General features: G+C 37.9%; 2 protein-coding genes across 6 annotated transcripts in view; one reads left to right on the top strand and one right to left on the bottom strand.

Moving 5' to 3' along the window:
• The window catches only part of RIC1 (RIC1 homolog, RAB6A GEF complex partner 1), a 139311-nt gene extending 118994 nt beyond the window's left edge, over positions 1–20317 (top strand). For 2 of the 3 annotated variants that reach the window (XM_024558371.4, XM_053924367.2), the window contains exons 13-26: positions 903–941; positions 1254–1364; positions 2187–2276; positions 2890–3050; positions 3987–4125; positions 6865–6981; positions 7427–8155; positions 9699–9857; positions 9944–10083; positions 11661–11947; positions 12781–12972; positions 15182–15359; positions 15522–15710; positions 16600–20316. In XM_024558371.4, coding sequence (XP_024414139.2) covers positions 903–941; positions 1254–1364; positions 2187–2276; positions 2890–3050; positions 3987–4125; positions 6865–6981; positions 7427–8155; positions 9699–9857; positions 9944–10083; positions 11661–11947; positions 12781–12972; positions 15182–15359; positions 15522–15710; positions 16600–16888 — 2820 coding nt within the window. In that variant the 3' untranslated portion in view covers positions 16889–20316. Of the gene's footprint in view, positions 1–902; positions 942–1253; positions 1365–2186; positions 2277–2889; positions 3051–3986; positions 4126–6864; positions 6982–7426; positions 8156–9698; positions 9858–9943; positions 10084–11660; positions 11948–12780; positions 12973–15181; positions 15360–15521; positions 15711–16599 lie in introns of all 3 variants that reach the window. The other variant, XM_024558372.4, reaches the window with a different exon arrangement.
• Positions 1–20647, bottom strand: part of ERMP1 (endoplasmic reticulum metallopeptidase 1) — an 86004-nt gene that overhangs the window by 1185 nt on the left and 64172 nt on the right. The window contains exon 16 of one of the 3 annotated variants that reach the window (XR_008426861.2): positions 10102–10309. The exons of the other annotated variants lie outside the window; for them this stretch is intronic. The gene's annotated coding sequence lies outside the window, so the exon portion shown is untranslated. Of the gene's footprint in view, positions 1–10101; positions 10310–20647 lie in introns of those variants that run through there. 3 annotated transcript variants of the gene reach the window in all.

Here is a 20647-nt window from a genome sequence, read left to right on the forward strand (position 1 = left end):
ACTGAAGGTTCTCTTATTCCAGGATCAGAAGATTCTTCCCTTGTTCTATTGTTCTGTTAATTTTCACCCCACATTCATGATGTGCTCATGAAAACTATTTAATAGGCAAGCAGAGAGGTCACAGTCTCTATAAAGCTAGAATTTATTTAATCTACTCTGATAGCTCATAGAGGATTCATTAAGTTGAAAATGCTTCTTAGAATGATACCAAGACACCATAAACAAAGATGTCAGGCAGTCAATATGAGAAGCTGTTTTTACTAGTTATGTTGCAGATAAAGAGTTAGTATGTGTAATACACTGAAAGTTCTTATAGATGAATAAATTGAACACGCCCCCAAAAGTAGTAGATTATACACAATCTTACATGTATATGTATATTTGTTTAGAGATAGAGTAAAAACTAATCAGTGGTTATCCCTCAGCAATGATATATAAGAATTTCATTTTGTACTTCGTATATTTTTATATTGTTTAAATTTTATAAGCATGTATTGCTTTTTTTTTTTTAATCACAAAAGTGTAAAAATAATAAAAAGCAAAAACCAACCTCTTGCTGGGGCCCTAACTTTGTGCACAGTTCTTGGCTGCCCCATGGGTGTTTCTCTAAAATTCTGTCAGTCTGTGTTTACTGTATTAAGTATTTAAAAAAACAAAAATAGTATAGAGAACAAAAAAGAAAAGCCTGATGTCTAGAGACTTACAATGAGATGATTAAGAAAGAAGATATGAAATACTGGCTGGCACACAAATGGTAAATTCCAAGTATTCTGCTAATAATACCCATATTAGGAACACTTTAAACATTGCACAAGAAAATGAATCTTATATTGTGATGTTAATGCTTTTAAGTTTAAATCCATGTCAGAAGTCTTACCAAACTGATGTGTTATTTTCTATAGATTTCCAGCACCTATCTAGAAAGCAATTGGCCTATACGGGTGAGTTGTTACTTTGTTGGTGTTAACTTTCATTGGATCACATTTGCTGCAAGAGGCATTCTGGGAATCGAGCCTTTCAGTGGGTGCATTGATAAGAGTAAAAAATTTAATACTGGGTCCTCTGTGCATTGTTAGTGTACAACATCTTTAATTTAGTCAAATGTAAGTTGTATGTAAATACACAGATTTTTAAATTCAGCATTTTACATTTTATTTAATAATAGTCTGTTTGCCTGGTGCAGTATTATGCTCTTTATATATAATAAAGTATATAGGTTTGCAAGAAAGAGTTTTTAATGTTTTTTTAATCAGTTTTCAGCTATTGATAAGCTTGGACAGAATATTGCTGTGGTTGGCAAGTTTGGCTTTGCACATTACTCTTTACTCACCAAAAAATGGAAACTTTTTGGAAACATTACCCAGGTTAGTGTTTTTGAAATGAAAAACTGATTTCTCAGAGTGTAATAGGACTACAATATGAAATAACTAAAATGTAAATCACTGTTTACTTATTCAGAAATAGTCAAATATTAAAAAATGTTGATTATGTCTAAGTCCATTCTGATAAAGCACTCAATACTTGAAGAAGGATTTTGTATTGAGATAGTTGGTTTGTTTTTAATTCTTGTTAAAAACAAATACTTGAGGATTTACCTCTTACAGTCCAAGCTGAATTCATCAGAAATGATCAGAATAAATTACAACAAAATTTGAAATTATTTCCCTCCCTGTCTTGTCTGCATATTATGTGAACATTTGGGTAGCACAAAACACGTGCAGTTGAATTTTGCATGAATCAAATAGGAGGAAAGGAGAGGAAATTAACATTTAATGGGTGCCTACTGTGTATCAGGTGCTTGAAAATGCTTTCATATATTTTAACACATTGATCTTCATAACAACCCAGTTAGGGCTCTATAGTTAACCATTTTATAAAAGAAACTAGGATTCAGAGTCAAGCACCTGGTAAATGATAAAGCCAGAATTTAAACCCAAGGTCCTTTAATGTGAGAAAAATAATGCTACATGGTACCCAGTTATTTGGAATGATGTATTTTCTGACTTACAGAAATGCTTATTTTTTCAATAGAATATGAATCATTAATAAGAGTCCTCAAGTAATGCTTAATTGGGTATATGAGACTAGAGCAGAAATAACTTAAACTTTCATTATCTGATTAGAATATTTTATTTTAATTTCTGGCTACATAAATAAAGGTAAATGTTTTTAAATTTTCTTTTAAGGAGCAAAATATGATTGTGACAGGTGGCTTAGCCTGGTGGAATGATTGTATTGTCCTTGCATGTTATAACATAAGTGACCGTCAAGAAGAGGTAAGTTTTTTCTCTCAAAAGTAACATACTGTTATATTTTAAAGATATTAAGCACTATTTGATTTTATAGAAAAATGTTTTGAAAAATAAATAAAACTTTTAATTTTTTAAATCAACTAGGGATTTTTAGTTAAAGGGATTTTCATTTCAGATTACTACTTTAAAAATGTTTTAAAGGGATAATCAGGACTTCTGGATAAATTTTTCTAATGATTCTTAGCTGTTAAGACATTCTCCATAAAGTTTGTAAATAGTTTTCAAAAAGTTAAAAGCAGAAAAGTTTATAAGGGTGGCTCTTCTCAGAGATTTATTAATTTATTGATTTGTATGTTTACTTCCTGAGAAATTGCTGGTCTCCTTAAGTCAGGTCTAAATATGTATCATACATAATAGTCTAGTCTCAGTTTTGATCACTTCACCTTTTGATTATTTGTAGAATGAGCCTTCCTTGTTGAAATATAATATGACCCATTTATTACTAATGCTCAGATTAGTCTTTTGAATCCTCTTACTTGAAAAAACATCAGTAGATAAATAGCATGTCTATACAGCACAGAATTAGTCATCTCTGGTAGACACCTGGTTTTTCCAATTTTATTTTTGTTTTCTTCAGCTGAGAGTTTACTTGAGAACATCTAATCTGGACAATGCCTTTGCTCACGTCACCAAAGCACAAGCGGAGACATTACTGCTCAGTGTCTTCCGGGACATGGTAATAGTGTTTAGAGCAGACTGTACAATATGCCTGTACAGTATTGAAAGAAAATCCGACGGGTAAGTCCTTATTAGCATGTGACAAGTCACTTTTTGCTCCTATGTGTCATTTTTCCTCTGTAGTTTTCATTTTTTAAAACAGTTACTCTAATTTTATATTTAGTTTTTTTTAAGAGTTAAAAAGGAATTTTAATTAGCAATATTCATATCGTAGTTATTTTTTAGCTGTCAAAATAAGTAAATAAATAGATAAGCCTGAACTTACTTCTTCAGGTAACCTTAGTGGATTCATCTGAAAAAAAGTCTAATTTGGGATGGAGTAAACCATTTAAATAGTAATTTTTTCACAGCCTTTAAAACAAGTGGTTAGTAATTGCCTAAGTGTTCCAGACACGTGGAGAAATCTAAAGGATTTCTAGAGTTTTAAGGCTTTAGGAAGCTTGTCCTCAGCAGACCCACATTCTCCACTGAGCTAGACAGCTGAAGTCTGGAGCAGGAGAATGTGTTGCCTCTATTCTTCTTGGCATCTGGTTGGCTTGCAGCATTTAAAACATGTCTCCTGAGTTTTATTTTGCTCTCAGGTATTTTTTGTTTCCTTTTTTAAGCATTCATGAAGTATATGTTTGGTGAAGTAGCATAGTGATTGAGCAGTAATGTAAAGATAAAAATTAAGAAATCTTAGTAGCCTAGATAGAACCCATACCCTTTCTCAACCAAGTAAGCTGTTTTTATAGCTCTTTCTCTAACTTTTTACATCTTACTCCCTTTCTTCCTCATGTCCATGTGTTTTTTGGATGCCTCAACCTTGTCAATCTTCTGCCTAAAGGACACTTGGGGAAGAGGGAACAATAGGAAAAAGGCATTTGGGCCCTCCATGATTGTGAAATCTAATAGCACTAGTAGCGGGGCAGTGGGGGGAGCGGCCTTGCTAGCATCCTTGTTGAGGTGTATCGGTTTCTTCGTCGTCGTCCTTTATGTTTATATCATTTTTTGCAGTCCAAATACTACTGCTGGTATTCAGGTTCTTCAGGAAGTCTCCATGTCACGCTACATTCCTCACCCTTTCCTGGTAGTATCTGTCACTCTAACGTCAGTGAGCACAGAGAATGGAATCACCCTGAAGATGCCACAGCAGGTACCATTCTATTAGGACTCTTCAGAGTTTTTAGTTTTTTAAGTTGATGTTGGGAACTATTTATTCAGTAAGTAAATGCAGGTGTGTAGAATATGCCTTATATGTAGTTGCTGAGTTACAGCGGCAAACTAAATAAACATGGTTTCTTCTCAAGAATAAATACATAATTACATACGTAATTATAGTTGTGATGTGTGTACCAAAAAGTAGTACAGGTCACTCTAGTAAGAGTGTATAACAACAACCTGGAGAAGTCAAAACAGTCAGAGAAGATTCCTATCCCATTTAAATTGAAACCTGAAGAACAGGTAGTGGTTATCTACGTAAAGAGAGGGGATTTCAGGCAGAAGGAACAGTAGAGTAAAGGCTCAGATAAGAAAGAACATGACATCCAGGGAATTGGAAGAATTTCAGAGTAACAGAAACAAGGAATGTCAGTGTATGAGTCCTATTGAAGATACAGACTTTAGACTTTATCTTCTAAATGTTTTACCTGTCTAAAATGTTTTAAGTTGGACATTAATATATCTAAACTTCATAACATTTATTCTAACTATAACTGCATGTAAGGAGAGCAGCTGGGTGACCGTTATAATGATCTAGGTGAATGGTGTTAGTGGCCCGAACTTGGACAGTGATGAAGAAGATGGAAAGGAGGAGGATGAATAGAGTTTAGAGGACTCCATTAGATAATTATCTGGAAAGAGAAAGGATAATGCCATAGTTGCTGGTTAAAGTATATAGTGGTGTTACCAGGACCCAGGTTGCATAACTTCTATTCTCAGACTCCTTCCATTATACCAGTGATTTCCAAACTTCATGTCAATGCGGAACCCATTTTCATAGGAAAATTCTATGTAGATTTGTCATCCCTGTCTTCTCAGTCTGTCTTTTGCTTCCTATTAAGACACTTTTATTAAACTCCATTAAATATAGGTCCCTCCCTGGCTGGTGTGGCTCAGTGGATTGAGTGCCAGCCTGCGAACCAAAGGGTTGCTGGTTTGATTCCAGTCAGGGTACGTGCCTGAGTTGTGGGCCAGGTTCCCAGTAGGGGGCGTGTGAGAGGCAACCACACATTGATGTTTTTCTTCCTCTCTTTCTCTCTCCCTCCCCATCTCTCTAAAAACAAATAAATCTTTAAAAAATAAAATATATATAGGTCCCATTTTCTCTGCAAACTGTATTTCATGGTAACCAGATAGTCCTAGTTGATAGGGGAAAGTTCTGTTTTACAGAAGAATTCTAGCTAAAAGATGTGGAAGGAGTAAAGAATCACCTGAGGAAATAACTGGTTCAGGCAGTGGTTATCATTAGGTGAAACAATCAGATGAAAGGTTAGTGGGAACTTGACAGTAAAAGGATGAGGTGGTCCTGCCTAAGTTTTATTAATAAATCTAATCACCACAAAAAGTAGGAGAACCAGCTGTGGCATGCTTCATGGGGTAAAGCAACTTGAAGGTCCACATGCCTCTTAAATTTCCATTTTTCCTTTTCCTACCTCCATATTTTTTGCTGTTTCTTGTGTGTCATGGACAGATAGTCAGATGTTTAATTTTCATGTCATGTGCTAAGTGGGAAACTGACAACTTCAAGTAAAGTTCTTAGGCTTAGTGACAGTTGCTTAAAGATTTTGTGGCTTTTTAAAAATGTTCTTCTACTGCCCTGGCTGGTGTGGCTCAGTGGATCAAGAGCCGACCTGCAAACCAGGTGGTCCTTAGGCAGGACCATCCTGGTAGCAAGTGTCAGTGCTGGAACACAATCACAAGTCTTCTGAATAATCATGCTTTCCTCCCTAAAAGTCTGTTTTTCTTTGGTTTATGTGACATTGTGCCCTCCTGTTTCTCCTCCTGCCTTCAATAGCTTAGACAATAGCCCTCTGCTGTCTCATCCCGGTATACTTTGCCTCAAAAAACTCATGTTTCCTTCAGTTTACCACCCTCACCTTTATGGTTACGATCTGGCATATCCATATGTTGGTCATTCTCAGCAATGCTTTCACTTGAAAGTCTTAAGATTCTTTCCAATTAAATGGGCAACAAAATAACCCTTCAATGTTCCCTCCCTAAATTAATTTCCCCTCCTAACTTGTATCAGTGATAACCTCAACCTCTCTAGCAACTCACCTAGATTCAATACCCTGTAATCATCTCTGATTCAGTTTTTTTTCCCTGCCCTTTATGTATAGGGTATCATTAAGCTTTTGTCTTGTTTTTAAGTCAAATTGATATTCCTCTTGACGATTGAAGGTCTTTTACCGTCCAGTGTTTTTCTCATAGTACTCCTAATCTAGACAGATTGTTCTCACTTTTCCAAAAGAATTGTTCTATCCTGTCCATGTCCTTCACACTGCACTCTTGAACTAGAGTACCAGACATTTCTCCGTCTCCCTCCTCATCCTTCCAGCACCACCTCATCCTTTACGCCTTCTCTAGCTGCGCCACCTGGGTCACTGAAGTGAACTCTCATTTTCACGGACTTCCAAAGTTCTCTTACTTTCTCCAGGATAATTCAGTTCAGCCCTCAACTTTATATTCATTTGTTCATTAATTGCATTGTGTTAAGCGTTTCCTACCCTAGCCAGAAAGCTTCTTGTACATACAGAGCCTAAAAGAATGGCTGTACATAGTACATACTCTATATTGTTGATTGTTTAACCTGTAAACCATGGGGCTTGATGAGAAAATACTTTCTGAAAACAGACCCATAAATTGGTACGAACTCAGTTGATTTTTCTTTCAGGCCCGCGATGCAGAGAGCATTATGCTGAACCTTGCAGGACAGCTCATCATGATGCAGAGGGACAGATCCGGCCCTCAGATCCGGGAGAAGGACAGCAACCCAAACCAAAGGAAACTTGTGAGTCAGTGCAGGTCATTTAGAACAGTAAGAATGTATGGGCTTAGGATACAGGAATAAAAGAATTTAAGAGGAGAGTGTTATCTTGTGATTTGGAATCTGAGAAAGTATGTAAAATTAGTCTTAAGCCTCTAGGTATAAGACTATTTGTGAAGGGCGAAGGATAAGGTTCCGAAATGATAAAATGTTTCATACTTTAGATGTTAATGCTTAGGCATTATTTCCAAATTCTAATGGGATAATAGTATAAACTGGTGAAGTTCATAGGATTTTTTTGTTTTAGATTTAAATATACATACTTTGAAAGGCCAGGTCACTCTTATTAAATAAATTAATTTTCCCAAAAGGTTGACCTCTCAATTTGAAAGACTTAGGAAACTAATACCTAAGAACTTAACCTACAGATTTAATAGGAAAAAACTGACTTTTGTCTCTCCTTTTCCAGCTGCCATTCTGTCCTCCTGTTGTGCTAGCCCAGTCTGTTGAAAATGTGTGGACTACATGTCGAGCAAATAAACAAAAGCGTCATCTTCTGGAGGCCCTCTGGCTGAGCTGTGGGGGTGCAGGGATGAAAGTCTGGCTCCCTCTCTTCCCTAGGGATCACCGCAAGCCCCATTCCTTCTTGTCCCAGCGGATCATGCTGCCTTTCCACATCAATATTTACCCCCTGGCCGTGCTGTTTGAAGACGCATTAGTCCTTGGTGCTGTCAATGACACTTTACTCTATGATTCTCTGTATACTCAGAACAGTGCAAGGGAACAGGTGGAGGTGCTCTTCCCTTTCTGTGTTGTGGAGAGAACCTCTCAGATCTACCTCCACCACATTCTGCGTCAGCTGCTGGTCAGGAATCTTGGGGAGCAAGCCTTGCTCTTAGCCCAGTCCTGTTCTGCATTACCTTACTTCCCTCACGTGCTGGAGCTCATGCTCCACGAAGTGCTGGAAGAAGAAGCTACCTCACGGGAGCCCATTCCCGACCCTCTGCTTCCCACTGTGGCGAAATTTATCACCGAGTTCCCGCTCTTCCTGCAGACAGTTGTTCATTGTGCCCGGAAAACCGAGTACGCCCTGTGGAATTACCTTTTTGCCGCTGTTGGAAACCCCAAGGACTTGTTTGAGGAATGTTTGATGGCTCAGGATTTGGACACAGCTGCCTCTTACCTTATTATCTTACAGGTAAAAGCCCTCTTCTTATAAAGGTATAAGAATTAATGAGCTTAAACTTTGGGGGGAAAAGAAAGGTCCTGTTTTGGCACTTTGTGTTTAAGAAATTGATACAGTCCAGTTTTCTGTTCAGTTTTTATCTTGCCTTTTGAAGAAAGCAGACTTATCAAATGATAGAAAATTTCTTTGAATATCATAAATTGGCATTACAATTTTTAAAATCCTATTTGTCAATAAATAGGCCTAAAACAGATTAATGAGTTTACAGTATTATTTTTAATAATATTGAAGAAATGTATGATTATGTGTATTATAATACATGTAACATGCACATATTATACAAGAGTATTGAATATTATATAAGAAACATAATGAAATATTACTGGGGTTGTTTCAGCCCCTCCCCCCCCCAGCATAACAACAATTTGTTTCCCTAGAGCATGGAAATGACGAGGGAACTTGACAAAAGCATGGGGCATAGCAGAGCACCTTATGTTAGGCTCCCTGTAGCAAGTTAGGAAGAGTCAGGCCTGTCACAGTAATTACCCTCAAAATAGTGGTTTTTCTTAAAATAATGGGTTCTTTGAGACTTCTGAAAATTTGCTTCATAATAGATTTGACAAACGTGCTTGATGGGTGGTTGTTCTGCCAGTCTGGCATGGATTGGGTAGGCTCCGCTTAGTTTCTTTCAAATGACTGCAGAGCTGTGGTCACCGATGCAAGAAGCTAACCATAAACCTGGTTTGAAACTCTGCCTGGAGCAGTTTTCCTGTCTACTTATTTGCTTCATGACAACTGATTGAAACCATAGGAGATAGAGCAGAGGCTGGATGGCCATGAAATTCTGATTCCTAAATTAGTCTTAAAGAAAAAGCCATAGAATCATAAAAATAGAAACAAATTAATGCAGCTATTTTTAAAGGTCACTCCTTGGACTTCCAATGATCTCCGAAGCAATGGAATTGGGAACTTTTGTTCTATCAGAATTCCTGAGTTGCTGTGGATTGTCTCATAATAATTACAGTTAAATTTGTCTGTTAGGCATCTTTCCGTGAAGGTCAAGGCAGGCAGTAGGTTAAATTTGTGAAAGAATTATTTAAGATGCCGTTAGTATAGCAGTACTACTACTGCTGCTCAAAGCAAGGCTTTTTTTAAAGTCACATCCTCAGAAACCTCTCACAAGTTACGGAGCGTGATTCAACAAGTTACTTAACTCAGTTCTCAGCTCCCTGTAAAATGGGAATGACGTGCCTGTTCTGCAGATTCACTGGGAGAAATGAAAGAAAGAATGTATGTAAGTTTATATAAGCTACCTGGCATGATATGGGAGTTCAGTAAATCATAATTTATATTACACCAGCAGAGTACTTGCCTCACAAGTGCTTTATGGTACCTTTTAATGCTGTTTTTAATTTTGCTGTTAAACTGTCCCCTGCGGTGTTGCAGCTTCATTTTTCCTCTGTGTTTAGGGAACCATGGAGATAGAGTTGCTCATAGCTTCTCAGATTACTTGCAGTATAAAAGGAATCCTTGTTTTCCTTGATTGTTTTTGTAGAATATGGAAGTCCCAGCAGTAAGTAGGCAGCATGCCACCCTTCTGTTCAACACAGCCCTGGAACAAGGCAAGTGGGACTTATGTCGACACATGATTCGATTTCTTAAAGCTATTGGCTCTGGAGAATCCGAGACACCCCCATCCACGCCTACAGCTCAGGTTAGTTGCAAAATTGCAGTTTCTCTGGGCCATATACCTATGTGGCATCTTTCTCTAACTGTACTGCACACTGTATGTACTCTTAGGACCTACCCAGTTCAAGCGGTGGATTTGAGTTCTTCAGGAATCGAAGCATCAGTTTATCCCAGTCAGCTGAAAATGTACCTGCTAATAAATTCAGCTTACAGAAAACACTCAGTATGCCATCTGGTCCTTCTGGAAAAAGGTAAAAGAATAAACAGCTGTTACTGCTTTTAGGGCATTCTGTGCTCATTTCACTTCAGGGCATTTGTGCAGATTTCATGAAAACAACCACTTGACCCGGTTGCTTCTTTCCCCATTCCCAAAGAGCTTCGAGACCACACAAAAGACTTCTCTTTTTTCTCCTTCCAGAGTTCACTTCTTTACTCTTTGTATAGTTTCTGCCCCTTGTAGAGTAGGTTTTGATATACCTGTTGTGAATGTAATTAACATTAAATTACTTGATAATAGAATAAAAAGGAAGATATAATAAAGCTGCAGGAAATCCAAAGCCTTCTGACAGCAGTTTTATCCTCCTTTCCAACTATACCTACCTCTCGATAAAAAGTGAAAATTTAGTCCTCCTGTACTTGACTCTCCTGTGACTCTCTTGATTGAAAAAGTCATTAAAACAGGCAGAGAGCAAAGAGGAGGTGCAGCTGGAGACTGAAACCTGCACCACCCATAGATGGGTTATTGCTCCCGAGAGGTCAACTGAACTCACACTGAACATTATAAAATAGAATTGCCTCTGGTTTGTGAGGTCCTTGTATTCCTTCTTGTGTTGCATGTTCTTGGCTCTTGATTTTTCCCTCCCCTAATCCTTTTACGTTGTTTGTATTGTGTCTGCAGTGCCTGGAACATAGTTAAAGCTTACTGAACATTTCTTATTGTGCTGTTTAACTGCTCTTTCTTATCTTAGCCATTAATATCTGCGACATACACACAGTCATAGGCTGTATACAAGTAAAATGCAACCTGTAAACAATTGTCAGGCAAACAGTAGCTTCTCGGCCATACCCTGATTTTAAAACTAGCTAATGCATAGTAAATGCTCACTCTGTGCTATGCATAGTTCAAAGCATTTATATGTGTAGGTCTTTTCATCCTTTCAACAACTGTAAAAGGGTGGATAAGGGTAGATACTGTTGTTACCCACATTGTTCAGGTGACAAAACAGAGGCCCAGAAAATAAACTTGGTTGTGTTCACACAACTCAGGAGTGGACAGCGCTGAGATCTGAGTGCAGGCAGTCCCGTTCCAATGCTGCCTCTCACTGTTACTGTTACCACACCAATTACAACACACCAGCTCACGTAAGGAGTGATAGACTGTATTTAGTCAAGTCATTGATTTAAAAAAAAATTTTTATGTTGTCTAAATAACTCACACAAATATTTCACTCCACTTTTCTTCTCCTTAGTTTCTTTGATCTGATTTCCTCCCCTCTCTTCCTTGGTCTTTTGAAATACAGCATTTATTTGCTCCCTTGCTTTCCATCAAGCAGTTACCACCCTCTTTCCTGGTTTGGCTTTGTCTCCTGTTTTTTCCTATTCCATGTACTCATTCTACAACTGTGTTGTAAGAGCCCGCAGCGTTCCAGGTATTGTTCAGCACGTTGTGGTATCACAAGGAAGAAGAAGATCCTAAAACATGACCTTCCTCTTCATCAGAGAACCAGGCTCTTACCTCCTCCTCAGCATTATCAATGCTACTGCACAGAAGAATGGGAAGTCTTCCAGGAAAGATTTTTCTGTACTTTTCTCGTGCTCACATTTGTAGGTGGAGTAAAGACAGCGACTGTGCGGAGAACATGTATATTGACATGATGCTCTGGAGACACGCTCGGCGACTCTTAGAAGAAGTTCGGCTCAAGGACCTTGGTTGCTTTGCAGCTCAGCTGGGCTTTGAACTAATTAGTTGGCTCTGCAAGGAGCGTGCCCGAGCTGCTCGGGTGGACAACTTCGTGGTAGCCCTGAAGAGACTCCACAAAGATTTCCTGTGGCCCCTTCCCATCATCCCGGCCTCTTCTCTCAGCTCGCCTTCCAAGAATGGAAAATTCCGAACAGGTAATGCAGCCTTTGTGTCACTTGTACAGGAGGGTTGTGTTTTACTACAAGTGTTTAGAAGTTTTGCTATTAATTTGTATCCAAAGAAGTCTTTTCAAACTCAGGAAAAGATAAAGTCAAGTTTTTGTACATAGTCGGATCATCCACCATGTGATCAAGGATGTAAATAAAGTGGAACCTACATCTCACAAGGAAGTCTGATTTATAAATCTAACCATTGTTGTCTGATTATCAGCAAGTTGAGAACTGACTGAATGTAGGAAGTACCACACTTTCCGTGGGAAGGAGCTTTGGAATTGGTTAATCAAAATAAGCTAAATGTTACTTACCTGTCAGGACTCATTCCAAAGAAATGGAAAAAAATGCATCTTTGAGAGCCCATCTTCTAAACTAGAAAAGGACAAAGTAAAACTGCATTTTGATGAAAGAAAAATTAAGATAGTTTTTTAGTTCAGGTCTTTTTAAGGAAGACTGTTCTAATTATCACTTAAGAAAATTCAAACAAAAGCCTTTTATTATGGCATTTGGAAACTTCTTGTCATCTTAGATCCAAGAAAAATCACTTAAAAGATGAACAAAATAAAATTTTTCCTAGTTCTAGTAAGATAATGATAATATAAGATGACTGTTAGATGGCATTGTATAGCCGGTCCTTTTTGTTACAGCCCACATCTCTGGTTTATGGGTGGATGATGCGGCGTAGGACAGTAATTAGCTTTGAACTTCTAGTATTGGGAGGAGGGGGAGAGAAGCTAAAAGAACAGAATTGGAAATGACAGTGTGTACATGTTAAATTCCCATTTTTTCCCCTTTGTTTTGGGCCTGCCTTGCAGTGGGAGAGCAGCTGTTAAAGTCTCAATCAGCGGACCCCTTTTCAAACCTTGAGATAGATGCTGGCATCTCTAATGTCCAACGAAGTCAGAGCTGGCTCGGCAACATTGGCCCTACCCATCATGAGATAGACACAGCCTCATCCCATGGACCACAAATGCAAGACGCCTTCCTTTCACCTTTATCTAACAAAGGCAAGTGTCACTATGAATCCTCTCTCTTCACTTCCTTTGGAAGAACGATCATGTGTACTTCAGAGACGAGAGTTTCACTCGTTTCTTTGAAGCTGTTTCCTTGAGGATTGCTCTTCAGTATCTGCTGGAGATGTGGGTAGTTACTAGCACAAGGCCAAATTTGGCCTTGACTGTACTTCACCGCATTTATTTTAGGTAAAATGAAATACATAAAATCTTATTACATATCAGGAATAGATGAACTTTTGCCGTTGATTTTAAAGGTACAGAAATACTAACTTTGAACCTCAAGTAAGCAAAATGTTATCTATCCTCATATAAAAAATTGCATTCTTTCATACCTGTATCATGAAAAATTGTACTCGGTTATCTTCTTTTTATTTCATTGATTTTAAAATGTGGACATTTTCTTTCTCTCTGCAACTTCCTATATAATATCCTTAATTTTGCCTCTTAGCCTTTAAAAACTAAAATACTATCTGGCCCTTTACCAAAACATGTGTGCAAACCTCTGCTCCTATAGTAATAGGTAAGTCAAAAATTGAGAAGTTTTTTTAAGTGATTTATGTTGCTTAAGTTTATATAATTACAGGACCCTTAAGTAGCAATTAACATCCAACTTTCTGAGTTTTCTTAATGGCTAAGCATTCACTGAAGTTTGATTTGCAGTCTGTTGTCACTGTTGCCTGAGCTTCTGCTATGTGGGTAGGCTTACAGCTGCCATTAATTGTTTTAGTGCTAGAATACACATAAAAATTTATCACCTTAACCATTTTTAAGTGTACAGTCAGTAGTGTTTACAATTCACGTTGTTGTGCAGCCAGTCTCCAGAGCTCGTTTCATCTTACAGAACTAACCCCCTGCCCATTTAATAACTCCCCCTTCCTCCCTCCCCCAGCTACTGGCACACAGCGCTCTATTTTCTGTCTCTGAATTGCACTACTTTAGATACTTCATTAACTGGAACCATACAGCACTTGTCTTGTTGTAACTGGCCTATTGCACTCAGCACGATGTTCTCAAAGTTCACGCCTGCTGCAGCGTGCAGGACCCTCCCTCCCTCCCTTAGGTGGCGTAACCCCGTTGTGTGTATTCGCCGCATTGCGTTCCGCCGGCCGTCTACTGATACGCACATGGGTTGCTTCCCCCTTTTGGTATTGTAATTTGCAATGAACACAGGAGTACTCTCTTTGAGACCCTGCTTTCAATGCTTTGGGGTACGTACGCAGAAGTGGGATTGCCAGGTCATAGGGTAGTTCTTTTTAGTGTTTTTTTCAAGAACCATTGTATTTTCCATAACAGCTGTGGAATGCATTTTATATTCCCATCAGCATTGACAAGGGTTCCAGTTTCTCCATGTCCTCACCAGCACTTACTTGCTTTTTAAATAAATATTAGCCATCATAATGGACATGAGGTGGTACCATTGCTTTTTTAAAAAGAACTTCTTAAAGAGTTCATTTCAAATATACTAAAAAGTTTAGATAATGGTATAATGGACCCCTTGGCCCCCACACGCATCCATCACCCACCCCGCTTCATGACCAGATTGATTTCATGCACTTCCCCCTCCTGCTGTATTTCTGAACCAGATCCAAGGCATGATATATTTTATCTATGAATATTTCAGTATGTATCTCTAAAAGGACTCTTAAAAAATAACCATTATCCTTCTAAAAATTTAACAATAGTTCCTTAATACCATAAAATACCCAGTAAGTATTCAGGTATCTAATTATTTCATAATTCATAATTGTCTTTTATGGCTTGAATCAAGATCCAAACAAGGTTCATACATTGTGCTTGATGTGTTTTTAATTCTCTTTTAGTGATTGTTCCCCTCTCTTTTTTTTCCTTCTAATTTATTCATCGAAGAAATTGCTTCATGGGTTTTTCTTATAATATGGATTTTGGTGATTGTATCTTCATGGTTTTGTTTAACAGTTTCCTCTGTATTGTCAATTGGTCAGATTACAGCGGTTTTTTTAATAGGTAGTAGTATTTCCATCTGAAGGCACATAATGCCTGGTTCCCTCTCTAATGACTTTTTAAAAAATACTGTTAATATAGTGTGGGAATTTTAGCAGTGGATTTAATGTTTTGGTTTCAAACTCTCCAGCAGAAATTGACATCTGAGAACAGCCAATATTTAAAATTAAAACATTTTCTACATGAAGTTGGTTTGTAACTTTTGGCACTTCTTCATCAGGTGATGAGTGCAGTATTGGTTCAGCCACAGACTTGACTGAAAGTAGCTCCATGGTGGATGGGGACTGGACAATGGTGGATGAAAATTTCTCCACGCTCAGTTTAACTCAGTCAGAGCTAGAGCACATCTCCATGGAGCTGGCGAGCAAAGGGCCTCACAAGTCCCAGGTCCAGCTTCGGTGAGTCTTTCAGCATTTTGGAAGCACAGAATGCCTACTTGGGATATTTGGGCAAATAAGGTACAGGGGCTACTTTCCTGACGATGAGTGCCTTTCTGAACATCTGTAGTCTTCTTAGCTCCGTATTTCCTTCTCAGTTATTTTGTTTCTGTTTACATGCAGGTATTTGCTACACATCTTCATGGAGGCAGGATGTCTGGACTGGTGTATAGTCATAGGCTTGATTCTTAGAGAATCCTCAATCATCAACCAGATTTTGGTTATTATACAGACTACAGAGGTAGATGAAGAGATGTTACAGAACATAAAGACAGGGCTGCATGCAGTGGACCGATGGGCCTCTACAGATTGGTAAGGGCTGGTTTCTTCAGGCTTCTTTCTTGGCTATCCTTTCACATTAAGGCTTATTTGCTCTGGTTCATTTATTTGGAGATTTTTAGATTGGTCAAATAAAAACACTTTCCTATGTTCATTTTTAAGACCATCTTCTTTTGTTACCATTCTGTAACAAACACTTAGATAAATAATGTTCAGTGAGATAGTGCTGGTCATTTTAAAAATCTGAGTGCGTGTCACTGACTTCAGTACAAATGATCTTAGAATTAAGACTGGCACTTGAGATTTGTAGTTCTGTGGAATTAAAGATAATAACCTAAAAATGTCTACTTGAAAAGATAAAAACTTAAAGTTCATGTGAATTTAACATTCCATTGCAGTTACTAGCAAGCCCGAATTGAGTAGCAGACGGAGATAAAACTCTAACAGGATGATCAGGAATAAAGGGTACTTCAGTTTTTCTAAAAAGAGAGTAGTGGATGATGACAGAGCCTTGCGTTCGAGCCCTTTGTCACTAATTGTGTGGGGATTGTGGGTCTTCCCTTACTTGGGTCTAGTTTCCCTTAATTGATAAATTCATTCAGATACTTTGAAAGTTCTTTTTCAAGTCTAAATTCCTATTGGTCCTTAGACTGTGGAATATGATTTTTTAACTGTAATACTAGCTAATTTGCACCCAGTGCTCAGAAATTTAAGACTCGACACGAATGCTCTGTGCGGCCCCCTTTGCGCTGGCCAGGGCACCTAAGAAGCCGTCCCTTTCTACCTCCCTGTGCCGTCTCTTCTCTCCCCATAATCTCTCACTGACCCTACTGTGTCAGTGTTTAGTAGGAATTTATCCGCAACACTGTGGAGCCTTTTGAATGCAGCAGATGAAAACTGATTTCCTTTTTCCTCTACTTAGTCCTGGATATAAGCCATTTTTGAACATCATTAAGCCACAACTGCAGAAGCTCAGCGAGATAACAGAAGAGCAGGTCCAACCTGAAGCCTTCCAGCCAATAACTGTGGGTAAGACTCCTGAACAGACTAGTCCCCGGGCAGAGGAGAGCAGGGCCTGCTCAGGCCATGGAAGCCTCCCCCAGGGCGAGGTTGGAGGTAGCGGCCTGGTCAGCCGGAAAGAGGAGGACACGATCCGAGCAGAGGAGGAAGAACCTTTTCAGGATGGGACTTACGACTGTTCTGTGTCCTAACGACTGTGGGGTGCCGTCACCACGGGCAGTATTAATTAGCAGCAGCGTGTGTGCAACTGAGGACATTGTGACCTAGTTGACTTAACCAGGGAGAGCTCAGCTCAGAGACTCTGATAAGATATTAAATTTTAATTAACTCTCCTCTAAGAAATCTCTTTGACTCCATAAAAACGTGATTACCAGAATAACTCATCTTTCATAAAAAATTTTTTAAGCTTCAGTAGAAAGTAATAAAGAATGCAGGTGTACATGAGGATATTTTGGTTTTATTCTTAAAGGTTGGTAGCTCTTAAACCATAGGGATTGATTTGCCCCAGATGAGCTTATTTTTCACTTATGTACAGCTTCCTACATGTTTTCTGGTTCAGTGTGTGTCCAGACTGCTTTTTAAACATAAATGCTAAGGTGCTTGCTATAGTTCATCAGGTACCTGAGCTACCTGTAGCACCCCCTTGGATCAACAGCCACACCGGGCTCTAACTGCGCCTCCTGAATGGATGCTGCCCTGGCTCAGCACACGCAGTGTGATGGAGATGTGCTCATGGCCCTTCCCGCCTGTCGCGTCCCAGTCCTGAACCGATGGGGCCTTTCCCCGGTTTCCCTGTGAGCCAGCGTGCGCACTCGGTTCTGGCTGGGTCAGTGCAGGCGGAGGTTTGAGGGGTTCTTATCAATTATGCTGTTAGATACCACTACTCTTTTATATCAAAGAAATTTATCTTTTTTGTGAATACTCTTGTGTAAATATACTCAAAGGCACTGTTCATATTTTTAGGGCTTGTATTATAATTTGTAAGGTTTTATGCTGGATTCTGCATGGCTACATATACTCACTCTTGGAATAAAGACAGGGCTTGCTCTTTCCAAATGCGAGCAGTCTTCATAGAGGAAGACAGGTATATTGGCTTGGTAATAAAGCAACAGGAATGGTCACACTGATCATGAAATGAAACAGGTTTTGTGCAAATTAATGTAGTTTCTTATTTATTTGCTATTGTAAATTGAATAAAAATTGAGTTTTATGTAAATAGACTGCTGAATCCTGTATCATTATGGCTAACTAAAAATTAGTATGTATAGAATGCATTCTTCATTGCAATTTTTAAAATATGTATTTCTGGATGACTTAAATTTTAGTTTTCATACATTATGAAAACTGCATTTTCCTTAATTGCTTCACATATCCACTGTACGTACTTCTAATTACCTTGTAACAGTATTAATTTAGATAGCTTTGTACTGTGCAATTTGAACAAAGGAATGCAATGTTATTTTATACAAAAACTTATTTTTATAATAATGATTTGATGTGGACCAACTTCATACCACTATGTAAAACAGCCTCTCTTCTCATAGTGCAATTACAGTGTAGAACTAAAACTTGGTCCTCTATCCTTGTTTTTTAAAGTAAATGGCTAGATTTAGTTGTCCTGGCGAAGTTTCCTTTAAAAGGGAAACTGAAAACCATTTTGAAATTGCTTAGTTCAAAATTCATCAAACTGTTTTAAATTATTGGGTTTGGTAATTTAGTATCATTTACTTTTTACATTATAAGTGCAATAATTTCACATATTGAAGCTCCTGAATGGGTGTAATATGTGAGTATTGGTACCTGGTCGTTCTGGTGCTACTTTTATTTAAGCCTTTGTTTTAAACCACCTTTCCCTGAATCTTTGAGATAGAAAATGTTTCCCATGTGAGTACATGCAGCTCAGCAAGAAACTAAACTGAAATTCCTTCTCCTGCCCTCTCCACTAGGAGAAGAACTAGCATTACTTTTGTGCTTGGTGTGAATATTCAGTCAATAAAAATGATTTACCATTGTAAACAGCTGTGATCTTTTCAAATATCCTATCTCCTGCTGGGTTCATTTTGCGTTCGTCAGAGCATGGGATCACTAAGGCAGCTGTGTCCTGTGGTTAATGCCGTAAACGAAGTCTTCTAGAAGATACTTGGTTTTCAACTAACTAATAGGAATGAGTTGGCCCCAAGGCAAAAAAAAAAACCCACAAAAGTTTACAGAAATTTTCTCTGATAATTTGTTATGTACTTCAATTTTTAAAAACTCATTGTTATTTTGCCTTGTTTGGTTCACGTATCAACTATGTAAGCCATAATTTTAACCAATGAATTTAAATATTCAGTATATTCAAAGTTTAAATTATTTGCTAATATCAAAACAAGAAATCATTTGGGGGTAGAGTCAGTCTCTGCTTGTAGTTAAAGTTGCTGTTGCTTCTGTAATGTGTTATTTTTTTTTAACTTCGTAAAGGGCAATAAAACTATTACATGAAGTTTTGTTATTCACCATCTCAGGTTAACAACAAAAGTATATGTAATAAAAGCCACAGAAATATTCTTCTGATTATATAATTCTACCTCTTGGAGATTTAATATTTATTTATATACAGAATTATTTAGAGTAGGAGCATCGAGAGTTGATGGCATCCTAGATGCCTGGCAACAGAAGATTGGAACAGACAGTCCATGTTGATGACATGGAGAATGTTTAAAATATAATGAAAACGTGATACAAAATCATGCACACATATGATTTCCACCAAACAAAACTTTATATGTAAAAATGTAGAGACCAGGCATCATCTCTAGTAGGTATGATTAAGAATTATTTTGACTTTTTCCTATATCTAAACCTGCTGTGTCTATGGATTTGCCATTTTGGACATTTCATATAAATGGAATCATATAATATGTGGCTTTTTTCTGTCTGACTTCTTTCACTTAGCATGATGATGTCCATCTGTGTATATCAGTATCTCATTCCTTTTTAAGGTTGGATAATAATTCCATTTTATGGATATGCTATACTTGTTTATCCATTCTTTATTTAAGGGATTGGATGGTTTCCACTTTTTACTACCGTATCTGTGTAAGTAGTTTTTGTGTAACGGGGTTTCAGTTCTAGGAGTGGAAATGCTGAGTTGCGTAGTAACTAGTTAATTTTTTGAGGAACTGCCTAACTGTATCCCATAGTGCCTGTACCATTTTTTAAAATTCCCACTAGCAGTGGAGGAGGGTTCCAGTTTCTACCATCAGCACTTGTTACTGTATTTTTGCTTCTAGCCGTCTGCATTAATGTATGAAGTGGTGTCTCACTGTAGATTTGCATTTCCCTTATGACTGTCTTCGCATGATCATTAGCCATTTGTATATCTTTGGATAAAAATACATCCTTTACCCATTTCACCACTGGGTCATTTATCTTTGTTAATTTGCAAGAGATTTTATGTTTATGTATTTTGGATACTAGACCCTGATCAGATACAGGTTTCCCCCACTATCCAAGAGCAGAGTGTTCCTATGAAACCTCTGTAAGCCAAAATGGCATAAAGCAAAGAATATCCTCTGCTTTCTGAAAGTTAGTGTTATGGCACTTAGCTTTTTTGAAAGACCTATGTTAGTATGGTATCAGCTATTTTCATAGAAGCAAAAAAGAAAAAACCTTAGGATTTCTTTTGGTTAGCAAAAACAGGTACTAATGCCAATGTTCTCTTCTAAGATTTTTATAGTTCTGGCTCCTGTGTTTTCGCCTTTGATCCATTCTGAGTCAATTTTTTTGTATTCAGTGTCCCAGAACCACGTACTGAAGATTTTTTCCCATTGATTGTCAAAACTCAGTCGACTATAAATGTATGGGTTTTTTTCTGGACTAATTTTGTACTACATTAATCTATGTCTACTCTTAATGTCAGTACCACACTGTCTTGATTACTGTTGCTACTTTGTAGGAAGTTTCAAAGT

This window comes from Desmodus rotundus, chromosome 1 (genome assembly GCF_022682495.2).
Source record: "Desmodus rotundus isolate HL8 chromosome 1, HLdesRot8A.1, whole genome shotgun sequence".
NCBI classification, from domain to species: Eukaryota; Metazoa; Chordata; class Mammalia; order Chiroptera; family Phyllostomidae; genus Desmodus; species Desmodus rotundus.